General features: G+C 40.2%; 1 protein-coding gene across 2 annotated transcripts in view; it reads right to left on the reverse strand.

The window, feature by feature from the left end:
- LOC149801395 (neurotrimin-like) overlaps positions 1-25651 on the reverse strand; it is a 73231-nt gene that overhangs the window by 8313 nt on the left and 39267 nt on the right. For both annotated transcript variants that reach the window (XM_089955472.1, XM_089955473.1), the window contains one exon: positions 2891-3016. In XM_089955472.1, coding sequence (XP_089811598.1) covers positions 2891-3016 — 126 coding nt within the window. The remainder of the gene's footprint in view (positions 1-2890; positions 3017-25651) is intronic.

Raw genomic sequence — 25651 nt, forward strand, 5'->3', positions numbered from 1 at the left:
AAAGCGTTTAGTCATTTAAAGTTCACTACATTCCAGAATTCCACCATGCAATCTACTGAAACAACGCCATTCCTGACAATATATCACAAGGTATTTATAACGAACTAAATGAACTGTTAATACCCCCCCCCCCCCACAATCCCGCGGTACATATCATAATTTAGACATAAGAAGCAAAGGAGAACTCTTGGGTAATGTTGTATGCACTTATATAAGAATCAAGATCAGAATGTAATTCATTGCAATTATAATTAATGTTGAATGTGGTTTATTTCAGATTTTTTAAAAATAAAACAAGTTTTTCTATATTATCTGACCTGCAAATATACCGTTCTGATGTTTCTACTAATGATACCCAAAGAGCAGGAATAAGTCAAACTGGTAACACTGGACAACAAACTTTTACAAAAGTCATGTTACTGAAATAAAATTAGTCAATTCTTATCAATTTTTATGTGCTGAACACGAATATGACAGTCAAATTGCAAAATTGGCTCTAGTTTTTTTTGTAATCTGCAAGAAATTAATGTTTACATAACGAAATGCATTCCAATAGTAAAAGGTCAACTGTAATAGCCTACCTATAAAAAATCAAGTCATTGACTACATCTTAGATTTCTTCGCCTGTCTCTTGTATAGCTGTTCGGGAGCATCTCTGAGGAGTGTCCAGCAGTAGTCAGCCAGCATTGTAGTGGACCATTTTCCCTGGTATCTTTGTTCCATTGTTGCGATATCTTGATGAAAACGTTCGCCGTGTTCATCACTAACAATACCACAGTTGCTAGGAAAGAAATCCAAATGGGAATGAAGGAAGTGAATCTTTAGAGACATATTGCAGCCAAGTTTCTTATACTTCATCAACATGTCTTCTGCTAGTTCCTTATTGTTTTCTGCCCTAACATTTCCGAGGAAGTTTGTAGAAACTAGGCGAAAAGCATTCCATGCTTGTTTCGCGTCACCTTCCAGCAAGTTGTTGAACCGGTCATCTTTGAAAAGCTCTCGAATCTGAGGACCCACAAAAACTCCCTCTTTAATCTTTGCTTCGCTGAGTCGAGGGAATTTTTCATGCAGGTATCGGAATGCTGGCAAAGTCCGGTCAATGGCTTTCACGAAGTTCTTCATCAAACCTAGTTTGATGTGAAGGGGTGGTAGCAAGATTTTCTGAGCCTCAACCAGAGCTGGGTGTTGGATATTCTTCTCTCCAATGGCTACATTCTGCCTGTGAGTCCATTCCTTCCTCATGTAGTGCATTTCCCTTGCTCGGCTATCCCACTCGCATAAGAAACACATGTATTTTGTATATCCTTGCTGCAGTCCCATTAAAAGGGCAACTACCTTCAAATCACCACAGAGGTACCAGCTGTACTTGTTATACTCAATGGAATTCAGTAGCTGCCTTAAGTTATCGTATGTCTCTTTCATGTGGACAGCATACGCTACTGGAATAGATGGAAGAATGTTTCCATTGTGCAAAAGCACAGCCTTGAGACTCAGTTTCGAAGAGTCCACAAATAGTCTCCATTCTTGTGGGTCATGAGTGATTTTTAAAGCATTCATGAGGCCCTCAATATCGGAACAGAATATCAGATTACTTTCCTTTCTGAAGAAAGGCTCCAATTGCTGGTGGCGCTTTCGATATGCAGTAATTGTGACATCTTCTTCTAGAAGATTCCATTGTTGGAGTCTTGATCCTAGCAATTCTGCCTTGTTCTTTGATAAGTCCAAATCACCAATCAGGTCATTTAGTTCTTCCTGTGTTATTCTGTGTGGGGTTGATGATGCACCACAGTGAAAATCTGGATCACTGCATGCTGATGGACCAGGAGAAGAACAGGTCGACTCACCTTTGTCTTCGTCAGATGAATCAAGAGAATATTCTGCTGGAGGTTCTGGAATAGGAAGTCCCTCACCATGTGGAACTGGTCTCAATGCAGACGGAATGTTTGGGTAGACTATTCTCGACTTCTTTCGCTTCGTTATTCCGCCGGAAAGAGGAGGAACCAAGCAGAAGTAACAGTCATTTAGGTGGTTGCTTGGCTCTCTCCACACCATTGGGACTGCAAACGGCATTGATGACCTTTTGCAATTCAACCACTGTGAAAGCTGTGTTGTACATGTAGCACAGCATATATGCGGAGCCCAAGGCTTGTCTTGGTCACCAACCTTGCATCCGAAGTAAAGATGATATGCCTTCTTCACTTGAGAATTGATACTTTTCTTCTGGTTGGCAAATGTCACTTCCCCACAAATATAGCAAAAATTGTCCGCGGTATTAACACACTTTCGAGGCATTACTGTTCTTTATTGTACGTAAATGGATAAAATAATAAGTTTTATGTAACAGTAGCTTGAACTGTCTCGCACAACGTCTAAAATATTTTAAATGCTGAACCTATCTGATTGGGCTTTATATAGTACACTGCTTACGTCAGCTTCAGCAGCCGCCTGGCATTAGTATAATAGGCCTACACATGTATAGTACACTGCTGACGTCAACTTACTTCAGCAGCCGCATGGCATTAGTATTGCATTGCATCAGAAAATGATGCAATCAACTGTGGATGATGTGAGCATGATGGTATTATGCAATGTTACATCATTATTCCGGATGTTGCTGCAGTCCTACTGGAGAAATTTACACAGTGAAACATAGAAAATGAGGTATATGAATATCTTCAAAACGAGAGCCAATACAAATTTTTCACGGTTATATTCGTGTTCGGCACACCAAAATACTACAGATTAGGGCCTTTTCAAGTCAGTAATGATTTCACTGTTGATCAGTGTAATATATGCGTTATGTAGTGGAGAGAAGAAGACAGGTAGGTCAGGAAGAGAGAGAGAGAGAGAGAGAGAGAGAGAGAGAGGGTGCTTGGGGGAAAATAATTACAGTTGACGTGGACTCTGGTCTCTGCGCTTGTATTTCCAGCAGTATTCGTGGCCAAACATACGTATATGTTGTCATAGTAACGCGTGATATTACGAAGTACAAGTTTGTTTCCTTTCACTCCAGTATCTGAAACACGATACCAAATGAAGAGAATCAAAGGAAACTGTATGTGTGTAATAGGTAGTAGACGTACGCTTTAATATTAAAGTTACGTACTTTAGTTTTAAAAAATGCCTGAATATTCTTTTTCTTTTTTCTTTAAAACTCCCGTTCCAATCTGTCCTGTAATAAATTTGTCCAGATTATACAGGCGATATCGTCTACCATTTTATTTATAGCTCAGATGTGCTTCAATTAGAATATCTAGATCATTAGCATGAGATGTTTCCATGGAAATCTAAATAAATTCAATCATCATTCTTCACTTGCAGGAAAATTAAGTAACTGCTGGTTGTTTTGAATCTTCAATAGTTCGAATTATTTTGTACAAGAGCTCTGTTTACCGAACATTTTAGCCCAATTCTCCATTGTTCTGAAAGTTCGCGGGTTCGAAAAATATAGTGGTCATTAGTCCAAAGATTCATTGATCCGAGGATTCATAACTTCCAAGGAAAAGACGGAACGGCTGACAAGATCGAAGGTTCATTAGTCCGAAGGTTTATGACAACAAGGGGTTCATTGGTCCGAAAATATTTGTAAACGGACTCACAAGTCCGAAAGTATTTGAAAATGGGTTCATTTTTTTGATACTTCCATTCTTTCATTTTCCTTTGAATCTTCAGCCAAACTCACCAGCGGACGATTGAACTCTTGGTTTCGTACCAATGAACCATCTGACTAATGCACATTCGGACCACTGAACCTTCAGAACACGGAACACTCCTTTCGGAACAATGAACCATCGGACTAAAGCACTTTCGTACCATTGAACCTTAGGGACATTGAGCATCTCGTTCTGATCCATGTCTCTTGGAGTCAATGATCCTTCGAACAGTGAATATTTCTTTCGCACCAAAGAACCTTCATACCAATGGGCCTTCCGGCCATCAAAATGTAACCGGAAAATTCAACTGCTGACTTTAGACTTAAGATAGTGCAAGGCATTTCTCATTTCGAGAACATTGGTGGCTAGAAACTTGTAACAATGTAAGATTTTCAAGTGTTTCGTGTGTATGTGTGTAAAAGTATTGGTAATTGTAGTAGCAGGACGTGGCAATCGAGGGACAAGGGAGATCCTATTTTAAAAAGTGTACACTTATTTTATTGACAACGTGATTCTAATATAAGTCTTTGATTATAATTTTTCTACAGGAGGAGTCTGTCTGTTTGTAACAGTGTAACAGATTAGGTCTTTATGACGGGAAATGTAATCGGTTCGAGTTTCTCTGTCTTCTGGCTTAAAATAATATTACGTCATAGGTTTCTCACGACACGTCTGTCTGTTTTGCACCATGTAGCATGTTAGATGTGTTTGGTTGGAAATGTGAGTTTGCCGGCCCTCGAATTGTTATGCTTGAGAGAATGACATAAAGTACATCGAAGTTATCTATGGTAACAGGGGTAAAAACAAAGGGAAATTAATATGAGAATGACACTCTGGATTCAAACGTGAATTTAATATGGGCACAATTCGAATTTAACTTGGGAAACACAGACTGGAGCATAAGGGGAATTTAACAACCCTGTCATCAATCACCTACTTATCTACTATCAAACTGGGATCCCAAGTGGCCGAGTGGTCTAAAGCGCCCACCGTTACGGATCATTGCCATCTCATCTCTACGTGGGTTCGAGTCTCGGGCTCGGCCAATGTCGATATGTGAGAAAGCTTGCCAGTAGCTTCTCGTGGGTGGGTGGTACTTTCTGGGGTTTTCCCGGGTTCTTCGTCCACCATTGATACTGGCCGCCATGTATAGCCTATCTTGTGCTGAAAAATGGCGTTACACCCAACAACAACAACAGCAACTATCAAAACACTTAGTTTTCTACTAAACAGGACGCCGCGATCAACTATCCATCACGCCGTAGTTCCCAAAATCTCACAATTGCTATAAAATTCCTCCCCTTCCCTCCTTTTTATAAGCAAACTTTCATTCCCTTTACTATTTTCAGATTGTCACGCTTCAGTTGCTTTGAGGGTCCATCACAGGTCTTCTGTTATTAATGTGGTTGCGTACTATAATTGCTGAACGGGCTGGCCTGGTTTAGGAGTATAATGTACGTGCACTTCAAACCAGTTACCCTTTTTAATTGTACAACTGCCAAGCAGTCATAGAGAATATCTACGTGGGGAATATTTATGTCTCCCGCAACTATGCGCTCTAGGAGCCTTGCACCACATTCACCTACATATTGATCGCACCGTTGGATGGTGTCGGAAATGCTCGTTATCATTTTCACCCAATAACTGATATACGGACTAGTGCGATGTTTTTCTTCTTAGTTGAGTCAAGTTTTGTTCAATATAATTAACGGAGATTGTAACGGCGTGGATTTGTTAGTGAATTATGCTTCATCGTTATAAAAACAATCCCTGAGTGCATTCACGCTTGGCGGTGCAGTGTGCGACAAGGGGTTTTCGCACGTTATTGTTTTATATGTGGGCACCTATCGAGCTCCCAGCTACATTAGCTGGTAACCTTTGACGTGTCCTCTCATTAGAGCCTAAAATTTGTAAAGGATTTTATATGTTCATGTAGGCTATCTCCTTAAGGTATTTTGTGTTGTTTTTCCGTACAAAAATAAACGAATTTTGTTGTAAATATTTATTTCTATTTTTGAATTGCTTTATCTCTTTTTCATACAGTTTTGGGGTTGGTACTTATCAGCGTTCCCGGTCTGGTTCCCCAGCTTTCCATTCCCAGTTCAAAAAGATTGAAATTATAGGGGTCTTGTTTCCTTCTATAGGCACATGCCAAGGGCTGGTTTCCTTCCACCTGTTTTTCACTAGTGATCTTTAGTCAGAAGATCTCCCTATTGTCCTATGTTTGTTACGTGTTGGATGCTTTATTGCGTATATGCTTTCCTGTGTTTGTGTAAGGAATGGCTTTACAATCGAATTCAGATATATTTGTCTATTTTGTTTATATTTTTAATACCTTTTGTACAAACAAATGAGGGTAGGAAATAATTGTATTCATCTTCTCACGATCCTTTTGATTGGTAGTTTCCAAAATAGTTGTTCTCCTCTGAAAACAAGACAGTGTTCATAGTTTTACAAAAATTGAAAAAATAAAATGAAAATAAACTGTTGTCTTTGTTTTTATGTGGTGTTCTCTGTTTGCTATGCCTCTCGTTTTTACGGGTTGTGTCTTAGGAAGGTGTCATGTCCCTTCTTTATTCCTCCTTTTTTCTACACAACCTGTGTTTCTACTTTCATACTGTTAACCGAATGAAAAAGTCCAAAAATGAAACAATAAGTAAAAACTATAATTGGGTAACCCATATATACTAGGTATACATAGATGGATGTTGCAGTACCCTTCCGGATAGATGGGTGCTTACATTTTGTGTGCGTGTGGGTAGTTAAACGGGAAAACATTTTGTTATCTCCGTTGATGTATCCCTTGAGTCTGTTTATTTGTTTGCTCATATTCTGCGAGCTCGGTTTTCTCGGTGACATAGACCTATGGTTTCCACACTCGATACTTCCCTAGTTTCAGTTTCCTGGCCCCGTCTGTAATACTTTTCCGTACCTGGGTGCTAATGTTATTGTCTACATTAGATACGTGAGTTTTCCATTCTTGTTTGGTGATGGTTAGTTGTCGTTATTCTTTTGGTTTTGATTTATTAGATTAGTACTTTGGTAAGGAGGATATCACGCCTTCCATTTAAGCATTCAATACATTACAACTATCGCAACTGATTGTTTCAGAGAAAAAGTCCCCTCGAATGAAATGGACAGGTAAGGGAGGAGCGTCCAATTCGCGCACAGGCTAATACCACCCCTATGTAGATTGACTTTCTTGATCCCCATGCAGTGGTATTATTTCATTACAGGAGACATTGTTGACATCATTTACTCACCATATCATATTGTTATATGTCTATTTGTTCGCTCGGCAATGACGACTTGTCCGCAATTGTGCATGTTTTTGATGATACTATATATTATTTTGGCTAGAACATCTTTGTTTGGTGTCCTGTCTAAATATAGTAACATATTATCGTGATATCCCAGTTTTTGACGTAGCAGTTTTTGTTTTGTTTTTAAAGATATTACGTTCCGCGCTATTGGCTTTGCAATGTGTAATGGCCTTTTTTTGTCGTCAAGTTCCCCCTTCTGCATAGCGGACATTTTGGCATGATATTTATCATATATCTTCTAAGGGCTACTTCACCGGTTAGCCAGGTATCGTGAAAGATTTCAAAAGCATGTTATGAATTTTCAATGATTTGACCCCAGCCTATTTTTTTTTCCACATATCTTTCCATCTGTATTGTCTATTTCTCGATTGTACTTTGATTATAGTGCTTTTCGTATAATCTTCTCTTGTAATATTGTATATATTTTTCTCATCTCCCTATATTTCAAGATCAATTGTTTAATGTACAACTATCACCTGGGGCCTCTATTAGTTTAATTAACCTATGTGCAACATATATATATATATATATATATATATATATATATATATATATATATATATATATATATATATATATATATATATAATGCTTCCCACACATATTTGGGGAAATCTTTTAATTTACTAATTCTATTAATAATATATGTGGTTTTTTTTTGCATATTAATTTGGGTTCATTTAATCAATCCCCCTCTTCTTTTTTACGATGTAGGTATTCCTTTGATATGTGGTATAGTTTCCCATTCGTTATGTAGTTTACTATGATTATGTTTAATTTGTGTAATAGTTTGTTGTCCAAATCCATCGACTGAGTTCTGTAGTTAGTGTTACTACATATGTATGTTTTTGCGACCTGTGTTCGTTCTATTATGCTTAATGGCGTTAGCGCCCAGGTTCCTATGTTTCTTAGAATTTTTTTCCTTGATATTCTTGTAGTTTTCTAAAGTGGCATTTTCCCCGAAGGTGATTCCTAGGCATCTGAACTTTTCTTTAATTAGATGGGAGGGTGTCTTTGGTGATTTCCTCTCCAATTTCCTATTAGTAATATTTCTGTTTTATCATGATTTATTTTCGATTCTGTCGCTTTTCCTAATTCTCAAATTCTTTTTGAAGATGTTTGAAAGAATCTGAGTCAGCGATACAGTTCGTACAATCATCATTCTGCTGTACCATTTTCGATTCTTGTTTCCAATTGGGTATGGGATTCCCTTCAGTTTTAGTATTATTTCTGATATTTGAGCAGAGGACTTCAATTACTATCATGTATAATAGCACAGACATTAGACAACCCTGTCATACTGATCTTTTCTGTTTTAAATTCATCTTCTTGCACCGTTTATCCGCACCCTTGAGTGGATTTATGTATACAGGATTTTGGCCTATCTTGGGACATTTTCTCCGAAACCAAATTTTTCTAGCACCATATCGTTATAGTTCTGTTTGAGTCTAGTTTAATTTCATTTAATTCGTTAACATTAATATTGGCTTTCCGAGATCTTAGTTAAACCATTTTACCGATTTTGGGCATGTAGTTTTACTTATGCATTTTGTAATGCTTTACATTATGTTATGAATTTAAGACTCAGTAAGGCCTCTCTGGCCATGACGCTTTGTTCAAATTTTTTTAGCGTCTCTTGTACTACTCCTATCTCTCCACTGTCCCATCAGTTCATTGATTCATTTTCTCGGTTTTCGTATTCTAAACGTCCTGTCTGTCCATCTACATCGTTGTCAGTTTCCTGTCCTCCTTTGGGGAAGATTCTCCTAAACTAATTAAAACATACTGCAATATCTAAAATTTACTTTACAAAGGGAATTTTAATTCAACCTCTTCTTGCTCCGCCGGGTGGTTTTTAAAGGGGAGTTACTCCCTTGGAAATTCTCCTGTTCCAAATCTTTGTTTTGGGTTGCGTCCCCATCATCGCTCCTCCTCCCATTCTATTTTGGAGATACTCTGAACTAGAATCTCATAAGGTTTCTCTGCTTGAGGGGGTATCCGCTATAGGCTGTTAACTGATAACGCTCTGATAAACATTTCCCAGTTGTTGTGTTTTTTTCTATTTGTGGTGTTTCCGCCTTCTTGTTGTATATCTACCGCTTGGGGTTCATCGTCACCTTCGCCATTTTCATTCCGATGGATATGTCCTGTTTTTGATGCACAGGTAGCCTTTGTGGGAGGGTTTTCGCAGTCCCTTAGCACTATTCCAAAGGCCTGACACCTTGTACATCTTCTATGCTGCTCGCACCTATGGTACCACGTGTATAGTAAAAAGCTAATAACATAGAAAAAAATAAGGATTCTAGGAGCATCTTCTTTGAGTACCGTTAGTATTCTAACGTCCGATTGTACGTTCTGAAACCCTCATATTGTTGCAACACGTTGTTGCCTTACTTGTATTTTGAGCTTTTGTTCCATTTTCCTGACAATTTCTATTGTGTCAGCTTCCACAGGGAGGCCATAAACGTGTATATCAATGCGTTTAGCTTCCATATCCCTTGCTATTGGGGGAGCTGTTGCAATATCACCTTGTGGGAGTAATGATTGATTTACTTTTGGGTATAATTGTGTAACAGACCTGGGGACTCTAAAGCTGTAATAGGATGGATGGGGAGGATGGTTTATCTGTGTCATAAATTTAACATGTTGTTCATGTCAGTGCATATATAAACTGCTGAAAGAATGAATTTAAACATTGTAATGTATTAGAAATGTTCAGATAGCGACGTACCTTGATATCTGTATTAAACTGTTCATGTTATATGTCAAGTGTAATTGCCGGTCATGTGGTAACAAATGCCATCGAATTCGACCTCGCACATCGTTAAATACTCACAAAATCTTCTGGAATCTTATTTTATATGAATTTGTCACACCTTGAAATATGTTTATCACACTTAAATTCCCATCCAAATCATCATTTGAATAGCACTAAACTCGATGACTCAAATAGCTGACATCACGAAAATACGTCTGCAGGCAAGATGGCCGACACTAGATCACATGACCGGTTCCACACAGTAATTTGTCAAGTTCACATTTTTTATTATATTTCACTTGTTGATTGCAAATGCTGGCATTCTTTTATACAAGTATATGCATGTTTTGGATATTTAATAGTGTATTTTTAATTTTTATGCTGGTCAATATATTTTCAATATTATCAGCGTTCATTGGTAGTTGTGTACTCTTCACTCAAGCTTAACAGTCTTGGTTACGACTTCAAGTACTTTGACGTTTGACGGACACGACATAATACGTAATGTTTATATATTAGCTAATGACAGAGTGTAAATGGACAAGTGATGTTTGTAAATTTTATATTTACTATCAGTTTGTGACGTTGGTTGTAGAGTATCTGTTCGGCACCATCAGAACTGTTCGGCGTCCCGGACAAGCAATGATAGATTAAATTTACGTCACATGACTATTTTTTGAAGAGTATAAATAAGAGTGAAATTCGAAATTCGGTAGATAGCTGTCACCATTAGCGTCTCTATCAACATTTCTCCACCAAATAAAAAGAGTACTGTATTGAGGTAGTTATAATTACGACTTTATTGGATGACATTAAAAAGCTCATAGATACTTATAAAAACAAGACAAGTCTATGAATTGTAAGTTCGTTATTCTCAATAATAGACTGAAATTACATATATATAGTACAACAATAGGAATCAATTCAATTCAGACGAATTCAATTCACTGCTATTGATTCAAGCTTAATATAAAAGTAATATTGTTCCACATAAATAAAGAGCTATCACTCTCCACACTAAGAATTTAGAGCTAACTTTCAAAATACTGATTCCGTGGGTCGTCCATTTCTTGCTGAATGATTACATTAAGGCTATGAAGGCCAGCATATTATATCATTTGTGCATTGCCTATGTTACACGTATAAACACTTTCATTCATGTTTTAGTCATCTTTCTTGTAATAAGCATCTTATCATAATTTCATAGTCACAATAAAAAGGTCCTGATTTTGAGCATTCCTTAAATTTATTATTACAAGTGCTGGTGATGTCGGTGAACCTTTGAGCACACGCAGTGCTTCAACAACAAGATGTCTATATAATAGATTATTCAATAAAACTATGTAAATAAACAACAACTTCACGCGACGGTGGAAGCCCGTACGAGTCAAAATGCAAATGACGTCGAAGCGTTACCACATATGACACCCAATGATCTCCTGGTCCGGTTGTCGAATACAGGTTAGCTATCCCAGGTTTCTACGTGCAGGGATTATGTAAGCAAGTTCATCCATCATAAAGACACACTGACTTTGTTATCGCAAGAAAATCAAATTTGGTCATCAGAGGCACGAGAAGCTTCACTTCCATGGCCATCAACTACGAGGCCACCAACCGATAACCATGGTCTGCAGATATTTGTGATTCGTCCCGGGTCGTTGAAGACATTTGCCAGATGGTATTTTGTGAGTCGTCCTAGGAGTCAAAGATCATTACCGTTATATGCGGCCTGTATACATTACACGTCCTCCAATAACCTTTTAACAGAGACATCCTGGTTGCAGTTCCCACGAATCAACGCAACTGCTTTTCACGCTTGGGAGCCGCAGTTTCCAACAATGCTAAAATCGCTTTAAGGGATGGAAATATTCCACCACTCTGCGGCATTTGTGTCACCTCTTATTTCGACAATTTAGATGTAACCTGGGTGTTCTTTTGATTGGTTTTCTTCAACTTGGGGTGCATTTCCAGTCAGATTTGCTGAAGAAATCCTCCGTGCAAGTCTGCAATCGTTTCTTACCTCGCTCTCTAATTTCACAAGCTGTTTCAGTAAGATTAACATTTACTTCGTGATATGACATTATTCTTAAACATGCTGTTCATTTATGAGTTTGTGAAGTGCAGTACGAGTTTTCCACTATTGCATCAATGACACTGGTCAACAGTGAAATCATTACTGACTTGAAAAGGCCCTAATCTGTAGTATTTTGGTGTGCCGAACACGAATATAACCGTGAAAAATTTGTATTGGCTCTCGTTTTGAAGATATTCATATACCTCATTTTCTATGTTTCACTGTGTAAATTTCTCCAGTAGGACTGCAGCAACATCCGGAATAATGATGTAACATTGCATAATACCATCATGCTCACATCATCCACAGTTGATTGCATCATTTTCTGATGCAATGCAATACTAATGCCATGCGGCTGCTGAAGTAAGTTGACGTCAGCAGTGTACTAGACATGTGTAGGCCTATTATACTAATGCCAGGCGGCTGCTGAAGCTGACGTAAGCAGTGTACTATATAAAGCCCAATCAGATAGGTTCAGCATTTAAAATATTTTAGACGTTGTGCGAGACAGTTCAAGCTACTGTTACATAAAACTTATTATTTTATCCATTTACGTACAATAAAGAACAGTAATGCCTCAAAAGTGTGTTAATACCGCGGACAATTTTTGCTATATTTGTGGGGAAGTGACATTTGCCAACCAGAAGAAAAGTATCAATTCTCAAGTGAAGAAGGCATATCATCTTTACTTCGGATGCAAGGTTGGTGACCAAGACAAGCCTTGGGCTCCGCATATATGCTGTGCTACATGTACAACACAGCTTTCACAGTGGTTGAATTGCAAAAGGTCATCAATGCCGTTTGCAGTCCCAATGGTGTGGAGAGAGCCAAGCAACCACCTAAATGACTGTTACTTCTGCTTGGTTCCTCCTCTTTCCGGCGGAATAACGAAGCGAAAGAAGTCGAGAATAGTCTACCCAAACATTCCGTATGCATTGAGACCAGTTCCACATGGTGAGGGACTTCCTATTCCAGAACCTCCAGCAGAATATTCTCTTGATTCATCTGACGAAGACAAAGGTGAGTCGACCTGTTCTTCTCCTGGTCCATCAGCATGCAGTGATCCAGATTTTCACTGTGGTGCATCATCAACCCCACACAGAATAACACAGGAAGAACTAAATGACCTGATTCGTGATTTGGACTTATCAAAGAACAAGGCAGAATTGCTAGGATCAAGACTCCAACAATGGAATCTTCTAGAAGAAGATGTCACAATTACTGCATATCGAAAGCGCCACCAGCAATTGGAGCCTTTCTTCAGAAAGGAAAGTAATCTGATATTCTGTTCCGATATTGAGGGCCTCATGAATGCTTTAAAAATCACTCATGACCCACAAGAATGGAGACTATTTGTGGACTCTTTGAAACTGAGTCTCAAGGCTGTGCTTTTGCACAATGGAAACATTCTTCCATCTATTCCAGTAGCGTATGCTGTCCACATGAAAGAGACATACGATAACTTAAGGCAGCTACTGAATTCCATTGAGTATAACAAGTACAGCTGGCACCTCTGTGGTGATTTGAAGGTAGTTGCCCTTTTAATGGGACTGCAGCAAGGATATACAAAATACATGTGTTTCTTATGCGAGTGGGATAGCCGAGCAAGGGAAATGCACTACATGAGGAAGGAATGGACTCACAGGCAGAATGTAGCCATTGGAGAGAAGAATATCCAACACCCAGCTCTGGTTGAGGCTCAGAAAATCTTGCTACCACCCCTTCACATCAAACTAGGTTTGATGAAGAACTTCGTGAAAGCCATTGACCGTACTTTGCCAGCATTCCGATACCTGCATGAAAAATTCCCTCGACTCAGCGAAGCAAAGATTAAAGAGGGAGTTTTTGTGGGTCCTCAGATTCGAGAGCTTTTCAAAGATGACCGGTTCAACAACTTGCTGGAAGGTGACGCGAAACAAGCATGGAATGCTTTTCGCCTAGTTTCTACAAACTTCCTCGGAAATGTTAGGGCAGAAAACTATAAGGAACTAGTAGAAGACATGTTGATGAAGTATAAGAAACTTGGCTGCAATATGTCTCTAAAGATTCACTTCCTTCATTCCCATTTGGATTTCTTTCCTAGCAACTGTGGTATTGTTAGTGATGAACACGGCGAACGTTTTCATCAAGATATCGCAACAATGGAACAAAGATACCAGGGAAAATGGTCCACTACAATGCTGGCTGACTACTACTGGACACTCCTCAGAGATGCTCCCGAACAGCTGTACAAGAGACAGGCGAAGAAATCTAAGATGTAGTCAATGACTTGATTTTTTATAGGTAGGCTATTACAGTTGACCTTTTACTATTGGAATGCATTTCGTTATGTAAACATTAATTTCTTGCAGATTACAAAAAAAACTAGAGCCAATTTTGCAATTTGACTGTCATATTCGTGTTCAGCACATAAAAATTGATAAGAATTGACTAATTTTATTTCAGTAACATGACTTTTGTAAAAATTTGTTGTCCAGTGTGATCAGCACCTCGCAATCGCCCTCCAACAGCAGAATCTTATCAGAGAGAATCTCAGCAATGCACCAGTAAGCGAGGATCGGTGCCGATTTACACGTGCTTTTAATATGCGTGCCCAACATAGACTGCTTAACCACGTCAAGGAGTTCCAGCGAAAAGTAATAATTCGGTACAAAATGGTGAAATCTTTTTGGGAAATTTCAGATCTGCGTCGACGTTTTTTTACTGGTGCAAGTACGACGACAGCCACGTGTGAGATACACGTGCCTTTTGATTGTTTATGAAGTCGAGCAAAATTACTTCAGAGGGTTTCTGGTGACCGTTTAACCGAGATAAACTTCAGACACTCATAACTGGTCAAATATCATTTCACTTCTCTCCTGTCCGCCATGTACACGCTCCACAGTTTAAAACGCTACTAGCACATAACGTTGTGATCCAATACCTACTTGGGTAGTTATTTATCATGAAATCTGCTGAACACCGCTTTCATGCATGTCTGTGGTGAACGTGACACATGTTTGTGGTGACGTGCCTCCAGAGTCCATAAACAACACCAAACGCGCTTCTGCATCCATTGAGTATAATCAAGCATAAATAGTATTAATTTCGCGAATACAACTTCACCATCTTGATCCGCTTCATCGTGATGCCAAATTGTATCGTTAATGTTAGCCTTCTGGAGTAATATGACAGGGTTAGGCTCCGAAAATAATCTCTCTGCAAAACTCGAATATATGCCTTAGAACAATCGTCCATGAAAATGTAACGATCTTCTGTGAAATTGTCATCGATGTGGAAAAAATCCAAGGTTGTAATTATTATTTATCACAGCTACAACGGGAGTTTTAACATTTCCTGCCTCGCTTCTGACGCTCTCAGTGATATATTGGATACGATCTGCATGGTTGGATCCCATCCTTGTAAAGCGTCATATATGGGCACAGCAGACATTGCGTAATTGTCGCTGAATCTTGAGACCCCAATAATCGTAATAGAAATATCACGCTACTGAACAAAGCCACGATGCGGTTCCTGACAAATCTAATCATGGTACCTGGGAGGGTAATCAGCATCGTTGTCTGTGCGTACATGTTTTTCATCAATTTCTAAGGATACGGGAGAAAATACCGCGAGGTATCACGGAGTTGAAATTATATATTTGTTCCATCAGGATACTTATCCGGGTAGGAATAATATTGGAAATCGTAAACGCTTCGATGCACTACAGCCGGTGAGTACATGTCCAACTCATTGTCGGGCGATTCTTTGCCATGGCAAAACTGTTAGTTTTCACTAATACATTATCGGTATCGTCTAAAACGTTTTTACTGGATGGTTTGCCGTCCAATACCTGTCCACACAAGTAATCCTCTCCACATTGCCATAATCGCTTAATCATTGAAGCAGTGCTGGGTTTTGCCAATTCAGCCGGATATTGTTGAGCAATGTATTTGATGATTTTACTGACTGAGACTGGCATTGTTACTGTTGGTGGTACTTCTCATGGAAGCGTAGGCGCCTTTGATTGTCAAGTCACTAATTGTCGCAGTCGATTTTGACTTGATTAGACCGCATGCAATCCAACCGATCCGCAGCAGTGGTTTTGGTGCCATGAGCAGTCCGCATTGCGACTTGTTTAGCAATAGATACAGCTCGTGAAGCCAGAACAGCAAGAACCTTTGGTGATCTTATTACTGTTCAACGAACAACATCACCGATGCCATTTCCGTGTTATGACCAACATTGTAGTAAATATCAGCTCGTTCTCTGATGTACAGTATTATCAAGGTCTCTCCACGAAGTTCCAATGTGTGCCAACCATGGTTGACAAGGATAAAACGAAGGTTTGTCAAACATGAATTGCTACACGGAAGATACACTGGCGTCGTCGTAATAATCAAGAGTAAATCACCCGGGTTCGGATTTCTAGGAGAACTCGAACAAGAAGAAACCCTCCGACCCGATACTTGTTGAACTTAATAGAAACTACTACCGATGACGTCACAGGTCAGTTTAAACTGAATTGTCAGTGTATTTCTGACAATGTCAGATTCCATATTATATCTCACGCATACGATTCGTTTGTCTGCATGAAACCTCATTACTATTTTCGGGTCAACTTGTGTGATGGATTCCCCAATCGGCGATTAGTTAGATATGACAACGTTGAATTCCGGTTGTAGACGAGATCGTGGTCATCGAGGTAACGCTCAGGATTGAATTTGCAACGACATGCTGCAACACGACATAGATTTAACGTAAGACCTGAATTGTCTCAGAACTCATCACTGGTGTTGTTCGAACGAAGGTCGCCATGTACATCATCCATGTCTTGAATGAGTTAATAAATTAATGCGCGAAACGTCAGCGGATCCATGATGTTATTGGTAAACATCCGCTGTCAAATCAACGTTGCTTCATTGAGGATTTCTGAGGCGTTATTTACCGTGAGAAATGAATGACCTCAAGAGTGTTTCCAGACCATCTACACGTTCGTTTACTTATTATTGGTTTACAGACACGCATTTGAACACAGAAGCTTTGGTTGTCATGGATGGTGTTGTTGTCCCGCGTTTTTTTCGACAATCATTGAAATCGTTTCCACTTTTGAGTGTATTTTGGGGGGGGGGGATCCTCCTACGATCGGGTGTTATATTCGTCAGAGAACAATTTGTAGTATTTGATGTTTGTAACCAGATTATATTGTACTTGATTGTCTCCAGTGATACGACTAAAACCTTTTGGGATAGCAGTGTTAAAAGGTAGGGAGGGTAGCGTCTCGTAAGCAGCTACGCTGCAATGCGACAGTCTCTGCAGCTTGCTATTAAATCGCTCTTCCTGTTCAAATAAAATGACCGTGAAATCAGTGCACACTTATCGTTGTCATAATGCATCACACCTACTCGATAATGACCATCCATTGTACGTTCACATCCAGAAATTTGAAACGATTGCAGTACTTATCGTTGAAAGTGAAAACCTCTGGTTACCGTGTCGTCCCTGATTATTCAGTTTATGGGTTCTGTGTCCTTTGCTCAGAAATGTCACAGTTTCCCTGTACTGTGTAGCATTTCCACATATTATTATTATGTGAAAAAATTCGTTGTTGCGCATACGTGTGTATGCCATTAGTTGTTTTATATAATATGCTGAAAGCTTTCTCTGACTGATTTATCCTTGGTGAACTTCGATGCTATCACTGTCTTCACTGGTTATTGTAATAGCTTGGTGTCTTCACTTTTCATTTCGATATCATCGCTGTCTACACTTGTTATTTCAGTGTCTTTGCTTTACGTTGGGTGGCTTGGTTAACGTCAGGGAATTAAACTTTTCCTGTACAATATCATAGAATGATTTTTCTGAAGTTTCATCTTATTCGTCTCTAATTTTTGGTCGTGCTATATAAAGCTTGATCCCTATCCCGGTTAATTTATCAAGATTCTCAAGATACGTTCTTACAATTTTATTTAGCATACTTTGGGCCTCTTTGATAAATCGATATGACGCATACAAACTACAAAATGATTTAATCTTTTTGTGATATTACAGACACAAGTAGTAAATGGGGGCACCCTAGCGACCATGGGAGTTAGCATTACAAGACCCCTTGGGCAACTCTAGCGACAATGGAAAATTAACATGGAGAAAAATCGTGGGTCAGATTAGCGTCAAGGGAAATTAACATGGAGAAAAATCGTGGGTCACTCTAGCGACAAGGGGAATTTAACATGGAACCATAGTGTGGGTCTGTCTAGCGACAAGGGGAAATTAACATGGGAATAGAGTCTGGGTTTGTCTAGGGACAAGGGGAATTGAATATGGGATTTTTTTTAAATTTAAATTTAAATTTAAATTTAAAAAAAGGGGTAGGCAATGGAAAGGCTATCTCTTTTCGAGAAATATGGTTGGCCCTGAAAAGGGCCTTTGGGTTTTCTTCTTCTTCTGATTCTAATTTCTTCTTTTTCTCCACCAAGTTCTTATTTTATCTCCAACACTCTTTCTCTTCTTCACTTTCTTTTTCTCCTGCTCTTCTTTCTTCTTCTTCTCTTCCTCCTCTTCTTTCTTCCTCTTCTCATTTTCTTCTTCTTTTTCAATCTTTTCGTTCCATTTGCTTATTCTTATTCTTTCCTCTTCATCCTCCTTCTCCTCCTTTATCTCTTTCATGGCACCACTAATCTTGTCCTTTACCTTTTTTAAGTTATTAATTTCCATCTTTACACGATGGGGACTATAGGAATAATGGTCTTCAACCAGTCTTATTAACATCTGCTCCATCATTCCTAAGTTGTCTAAAACGTCTTGTAATGTTTGTATTTTGTCCATTTGGTTAGAAGCCATCTTCTTTTTTTATTCTTTGCAGAATGGTTTGAACGACGAATACTATGGGTTCTTATACTTAAAGCGCGTACGTGAAGGAAAACATCCCCCTAAAACGTAAAATTGATCTTACCTAGATCATGACCAAACAACGCGCGAACGTGAAGGAAAACATCCCCCTACTTTTTCATTTCATATAATAAAACCCAAACTATACTTTTTCATTTCATATAATAAAAACCCAAACTATACTCTCCACATACGCTAAGAAACAATAAACAAAATCCATAATCTACTATCCACACAATCTTACGTGAGCGCTTACAAAACCCAAACTATACTCTTCACATACGCTAAGAACAATAAACAAATCCATAATCTACTATTCACACAATCGTACGTGAGCGGGTACAAACACAAACACAAACACACAAACACATACGCTAAGAACAATAAACTAATCCATAATCTACTATCCACACAATCTTACGTGAGCGCTTACAAAACCCAAACTATACTCTTCACATACGCTAAGAACAATAAACAAATCCATAATCTACTATACACACAATCGTACGTGAGCGGGTACAAACACAAACACAAACACACAAACACACAAACACACAAACACATACGCTAAGAACAATAAACTAATCCATAATCTACTATCCACACAATCGTACGTGAGCGCTTACAGAACCCTAACTATACTCTTCACCTACGCTAAGAAACAATAAAGAAACCCATAATCTACTATTCCCACAAACAGACCTGAGCTCTTACAAGCACCAACACACAAACACATACCCTCACACTATCTTAAAAAAGAGTTAGTGTTTATTTTCACACTACTCTACCTACACACATTGGCAAATCGATTGTTATTTCTTTTCTAGAGTATTGGGTAGCCCTGAAAATGGCTTTTTTTTTGTTTGCTATGGCATTCTTTTTAGTTTCTAAGAATGCGATGTCCTCTGAGGATAGACTTTCTGGCGATAGGTCTGCTTCTTCGGAAAGAGAAGAAGAACTCTTTGGTGTCGATACGACAATCGACAAAGCTTCTGTCAGCTTCAGGTTGCTGTTGTTGTTGTTGTTGCTGTTGCTGCTGCTGCTGTCTCTGAAGTCTGTACTTCTCTGTCCATTCTTCTTTTTTCCTGTTCATTTCTTCTCTGAAGAGCTCGTCTATCAGGTCTTCAGTGATTTTTAACATTCTCATATTCTCTATTTCTTCTGGCTTCGGTATCAGACTGTGTCTGACCCTATGCAAATTCACGTAGGCTTCGTTGAGTTTAGCTAGTTTGGAGCACATCTTCTTAGGGGGATGAGTCGACAATGGATGGTTAGACTGGAAACAACCCGGTTCTTAAAGTCAAAGCGCGGACGTGAAGGAAAACATCCCCCACACGGTTTTTGAGTCGCAATGTTCAGTGAGTGTCATGAGAGGGATAGTAAGAAATGAAAGAGCATCAATCCAACATTCTTATAGCTAAACAAAAGACAAAGGCATTTTTTTCAAAACACAACATTTTTTATTCAAAAATCACTTAACACTAAACAACATCTCTAACATTTTTAACAATAATCCAACAATATAACATCAAACAATTTTTTCAAAACACAACATTTTTTATTCAAAAATCACTTAACACTAAACAACAACAACTCTAACATTTTTTAACAACAATGCAACACTAAAAGTTTCTCCACTAGGTAAAGAGTGATAACAGTCTTCCATGGTTTCTAGTAATCTAGGATGACTTCTCTCAAACTGTTGATTTCTATGGTATTATCGAATTCTGCATACAGGATGACGTTCACCGTTTCATCAGGGTCTCGGTCTTTAAACTGAATTTCCACACGAATCTGGCCGGATTTTATAGGGTGGAAATGTCCCTCGTCGCTGCCTTGGTCTGGAGTGAAATCGAAAGCCCACAAAGCGTAGCCTCCTGCATAATCCTCGTACGTAATACCGTGACTGGTATTGGTTCCTAACTGTCCGGTGGCTTCGTACAAGGACAAGTACGATCTCAAGTAATTCTTCTTTTTAAAGTCAGGTTCGAAAGGTCGGGTACACAAGGTCTTGCCATCGCGACTGACTTCGATTTTGGACACGCCAAAGTGTTGAAAGTAGAAAGGATTTTTTTCGCCAGCTCCATTGAAGGCTGTATTCTCGACGATACCAACGATCAAACGTTTGGGTAACTGTCCTTGGAACAGACGATGTTCGATCATGGATCGCTGTCCCTTGGGAATGGTGAAGGTTTTCACTTCCACGCGTCGTATGGGATACTTGGCGGTCGTTCTGCTCAACGTCTGACTGATGTCGTTTCCCACTTTAGGTAACACTTCCACACGGCGTACGTAGAGTCTGGCTTCTAGGATTTTGGTTTTGTAACCGTCACTATCAGCCATCAAATGGAAAGCGGCACTGCTACGATTCAGTCTCAGGCGGACATCCACCCCGTTCAGCAAATACTTTTCTTGCAACCACATGTCCAAATGCAAACGATCCATCAGTTCTAAACTTGTGTCGGCTCCCGTGATTCTCTTTCTTCGTTCTACAAATCCATCATTGTTGTCTTTCTTTTCATCAGTTTCCAATATTTCAAACTTGGTAGGTTCGTCAGCTTCCCATACCACACAGGCATTGAGATGAGTGTTCTTGGCATCTATTCCGTACGTCAAGAGATTTTCCAGGTAGGCACGATAAGGGTAAGTATCCATGCTGCTACTGACCAGTTTGTTATTTAAATACAAGTCCACTCCACTGAACAAGGAATGCATGAAATTGTTGACGGGAGCTACTGCTTCATCGTCTATAGCACCTCCAGTCTTATCTAGAATTTTGACTTTCAGGTACAAGTAACTGCTATTCAGATCGATGTAATCTTCGGGCTGTCCTTTGATTTCAAACTCGATGGGAGCGGAATCGGTCAGTGAGGAGACGGGGTGAAATTCCACCCACTGGGATTCTTGCATCGTCATCATCGTGGGGGGCATGGCAAACAGATCCAGTTCCGTCTTGGAACAAGCGCAAGATTCTCGGCGCATCATTTTTTTGTCTCTTTTCTCAGTAATCGAAAACGTCTAAGTCTCGAACGGTTCTTCTTTTCTTGGCCTTTCTCGCTTGAAGTCTGGTGAAAGGGTCTTTTCTTCGTCGTCTCTTTCTGCCTTGTCCTTGCTGAATGCCTGACTCGGTAGCGTGCAGGGCATTTATAGGTGTTTCTCGTTGGCCTAAAATGTCTTTACCCGTTTGCAGCAAGACATTTTTGCCTGCCTTCATGAAGGCTTCTTTAGGGTTTTGTTTGTCGATGATGACATTTTGGAGAAATTCTTTGCCTTGCGTCAGTGCCGCATCTTTCAAGGCGTGCAATCCGCGTGTCACCATCGGTTTCAACACCGGGGCCACCGAACGAAAGGCCGATTTTAACATATCTCCTAAGCCGTGTCCTCGCTGTTGAGCAACCCCTCGGTACACTGGATACATGACTTAAGAGTCGTGAGAGAACCGTTTTCGAAAATGGAGTTTCACCATGACTTTTCCTTTGGTGAATGGAATATTTTGTCCCAGATCTCCTTTTATAGCAATGTTGACCGTGTCCAAATACGACTTACTGACAGGCAAATAGTGAGGATGGACAAATTCGCGGTGGACGTGGTAAGTGTTTCCACCTTCCTCGTCAGTGTTCGTGGCAGAATCCACTTTGAAAGGAATGACACGCAGTAACGGCACAGAGGTGTGTCCCACCACGTTGTACTCCGCCACATCGGAATACACGAACATCAAATTCAGTCCTTGGTTCAGTTCTACCGGGGCACGAAATAACTTGCTAAAAGACTCGTTGTCGTAAACGATGGGTAATTCGTTTTTCTTGATCATGGTCTTTCTCATGTCCATGTCTCCGCCCAACATGTCATACAATTCAGGACAAAATAAAATCGACAGGATTTTACTCCGTTCAAATTTCATCAAGAAGCGACGAGCTGCTTTGTGGTACTCCATGGTGACATTTTTGTTGACATGCTCCAAAGCTTTCAGAAACACGACATTAAACCTGGAGGTTATGGTGCTGACCAAATGTTGACCACTAAAATAATAGCCTGGGGGAATGAACAAGTGATAGGTGGTGTACTTTTGTGTACGGGTTTTCTTGTCATATTTGACATTGCTATCCATCCACTGTTGCATTTGCTCGTCATGAACTTCCACATCAAAAAAATTTTGATTGGGAAGGACATTGAGGACTTGGGTCGGGTGAATCATTTCTACTAAAGCCACTTCCCAATGGGCTTCGTGATCTAACTGGATGGCCTGAGGTAATTTGGCCGTGTAACAGCACAACGTGTTCTTGGGAAACACCTCCATGGAACTGTCACTGGGTAAAGTTAAGTAAAATTGGTTTTGGTGACTCATAATTCCAGAGTTCTGTGGCTGTCCGAGGGGTTACTGGACGTCAGAGGCGTGTCTCCGTCTAAAATGGGGTTCTGGTTGTGATTGAAGTGGTGACTGGCACTGGCACTGGACACAAGGTTCCCGGGGTTCCCGTTCGAGGTGAATTTCAGGGAGGGATTAGGAAGCAGGTAACCGATGCAACTGCTCAATAAAATGGTCCACAATTGTTTGTCTCCTTGTTGCAAACTCAAATTGGCGATGGCTGCCCCGATGACACAATACACCACGAAGATTTGGCAGAAAAAGACGATTTGCGTTTTAGGCACACGTTCTCCACACCACACCCACAAGGGTTGTTTTGTAAATCTTGCACAGAAGAACTAGGTGAAGGAGGAGTGGTCGACGTAGCTGCGTCTGCTGTGTGAAAGGGCATGATGGTCACTTCTTTTTATAGTCGATGACTTGCGAAGCGTCGATCCAAGAATCAAAACTGGGTGGATATCTTTTCCAACGTACTTTGACTTCTTTGACACGTCGTTTGCCCACTTTACGGGTTCTGCGTTCGAGAATGCTTTCGATGTCGTACAGGTCGTCTTCTTTTTTGGTGACACGTTGTAACTCGGGCAAATAAAACGTTCCTTTGAGCACTTCTCCGTTCATGTCTTCCAATTTATAGACGGCAGGATGACGGCCATGCACTCGTCCAGTGACGCGAAACAATTCGGTCGTCCAGTTAGGTAAGTAACCTTTGTTGAAAGTGCGTTTGGTTTTGCCAATGCGCACCCAATCTCCTACGACCAACTCTCCACTTTTCTTGGGGACAGCCCTCGTCGGGGACGTACCAAACAGACGCTCAAACACCAACACTTCGTTGTCGGGAGTCACGTCTTGCGGGGCACGTCCGATGCTTCGATGGTAAGATGGGTTGTACGCTTGCACCAGGTGCGGTAAGATGTCGATGTACTTCAGAGTGTGGTGATGCGTAAAATATTTCCACATGCGTTCTTTCAAAGTGCGTTGAAAACGTTCCACGATGCTGGCTTTGGTTTCGGGATTCTCGGTGGTAAAAAAATGAATGTCACGTTTCTTTAATTCTTTTTGGAAAGCTTGGTTCAGAAATTCGGTGCCTTTGTCCGTTTGCCAATCGAAGAGGGTGACGACCGCTTTGTTTCAACACCCGTTGCAGGGCTCGCACTAACTCGCTGCTCGATTTGGAAGTCAAGGGCACGACCCAGGCAAATTTGGAAAAGACGTCGATGACACAAAACAAATATTTGTAGCCACGATTGTAGCTGGCCAAATGAGAGACATCGGCTAAATCGGCTTGCCATTGATGATCGATGCCTTCCACTCGGGTGCGACTTCTGGCAAACTTGCGTCGAATGGGTTTGTGTAAAGTGTAGGTAGCTTGTTCTTGTAACCATCGTTGCACTTGAGGTAAACGGAGACTTTTCAGTCGCGTTTTGGCAGCACGATACAATTTTTGAACTCCTGCGTAACCTGCAGGATGGGAGGGATCGTAGTAAATGCTGGCTAAGACTTTTTCCATTTTTTTTTTGTTGGTTGGTGTGTTAATAAGACACCCACTCTTGGAGGATGCTACTCTTTTTCTCTTGGGGTATTTTCTTGGATTGCAAAGCTTTGCGTGTGCGGCCAGCAATAGGTGTCGAAGAGGAGAAGGATGTCTGAGCGGGGGATATCGGTTCTTGTTTCACTTCTGTCTTCACTTCTGTCTTCACTTTCTTTTTCTCTTGTGATGAAGAAGGGGTGGCCATCATCTTTCTAATCCATCCAATTCTGGAGGTAGGTGGTGTTGTTAACTTGCGTACTTTTTCTGGTGGAGTTTGAAACCCTTCCTCTTCTTCTCCTTTTTCTGTCTTGGTCACGGGTACTGGTGGTACTGGTACTGGTACTGGTGATGGTGCTGAACTTTTTATCAAGGTCTTAAAATCTTTCAGAGTGGGTAGAGCTGTTTCGTCTAAAGCTTTCTGGTGAAAGAGTTGCAGTCGTTGCAAGAGTTGACCGTACTTTTGCGATTTTTCTGTTTCGGACAAATCTTGGCGATCCATCAAGGACTGCAATTCGTGTTGTAACTGGGACATCTCGCTCAAATGGGGATTGGGATGTAAATGCGGGGTGTGTTGTTCTTGCCACCGATGGTATTCCATCCATCGTTTGTAAGGCACTAAAGCTAGTTTTCGTCCTTCCATGGGGTTGTCAGGGGTCGATTCTGAGATCTTGGAACTTCCGAGGCCTTTTTATCTTGCTCCCACCAGTCCTCCCAACATGGTTCCCAAGACTCCTTTCAGTATGGGGCCTAACAAGAGAGGTAAAATACCTCCACGTTGCACTAACATCTTCTTTTTTTGACGAATGGGAATTTTCTTTTGAACCATTTGGCGAAGAACGTGACGATGTTTGCCTAAGCATTGTTTCTGGTGTTTGGACAAAGGGATCGTGCCTTTCAAAACGTTCAAACAACATTCGCACACGGTATCGATGACCTCTTTGGAGGCTGTTTGAATGAGTTTTTTTCGTAGGGGTGGAGAAGCTTTGGACAGGACAGATAACATGTCCCCATGTTTGGCTAAACGTGGTGGCAGTCCTTTCCTTTTCTTTCCTTGGGGTTTTCTGGAGGGTGACATCTTTGAG

This window comes from Sinohyriopsis cumingii, chromosome 4, assembly GCF_028554795.1.
Source record: "Sinohyriopsis cumingii isolate HCF-2022 chromosome 4, ASM2855479v2, whole genome shotgun sequence".
NCBI classification, from domain to species: domain Eukaryota; kingdom Metazoa; phylum Mollusca; class Bivalvia; order Unionida; family Unionidae; genus Sinohyriopsis; species Sinohyriopsis cumingii.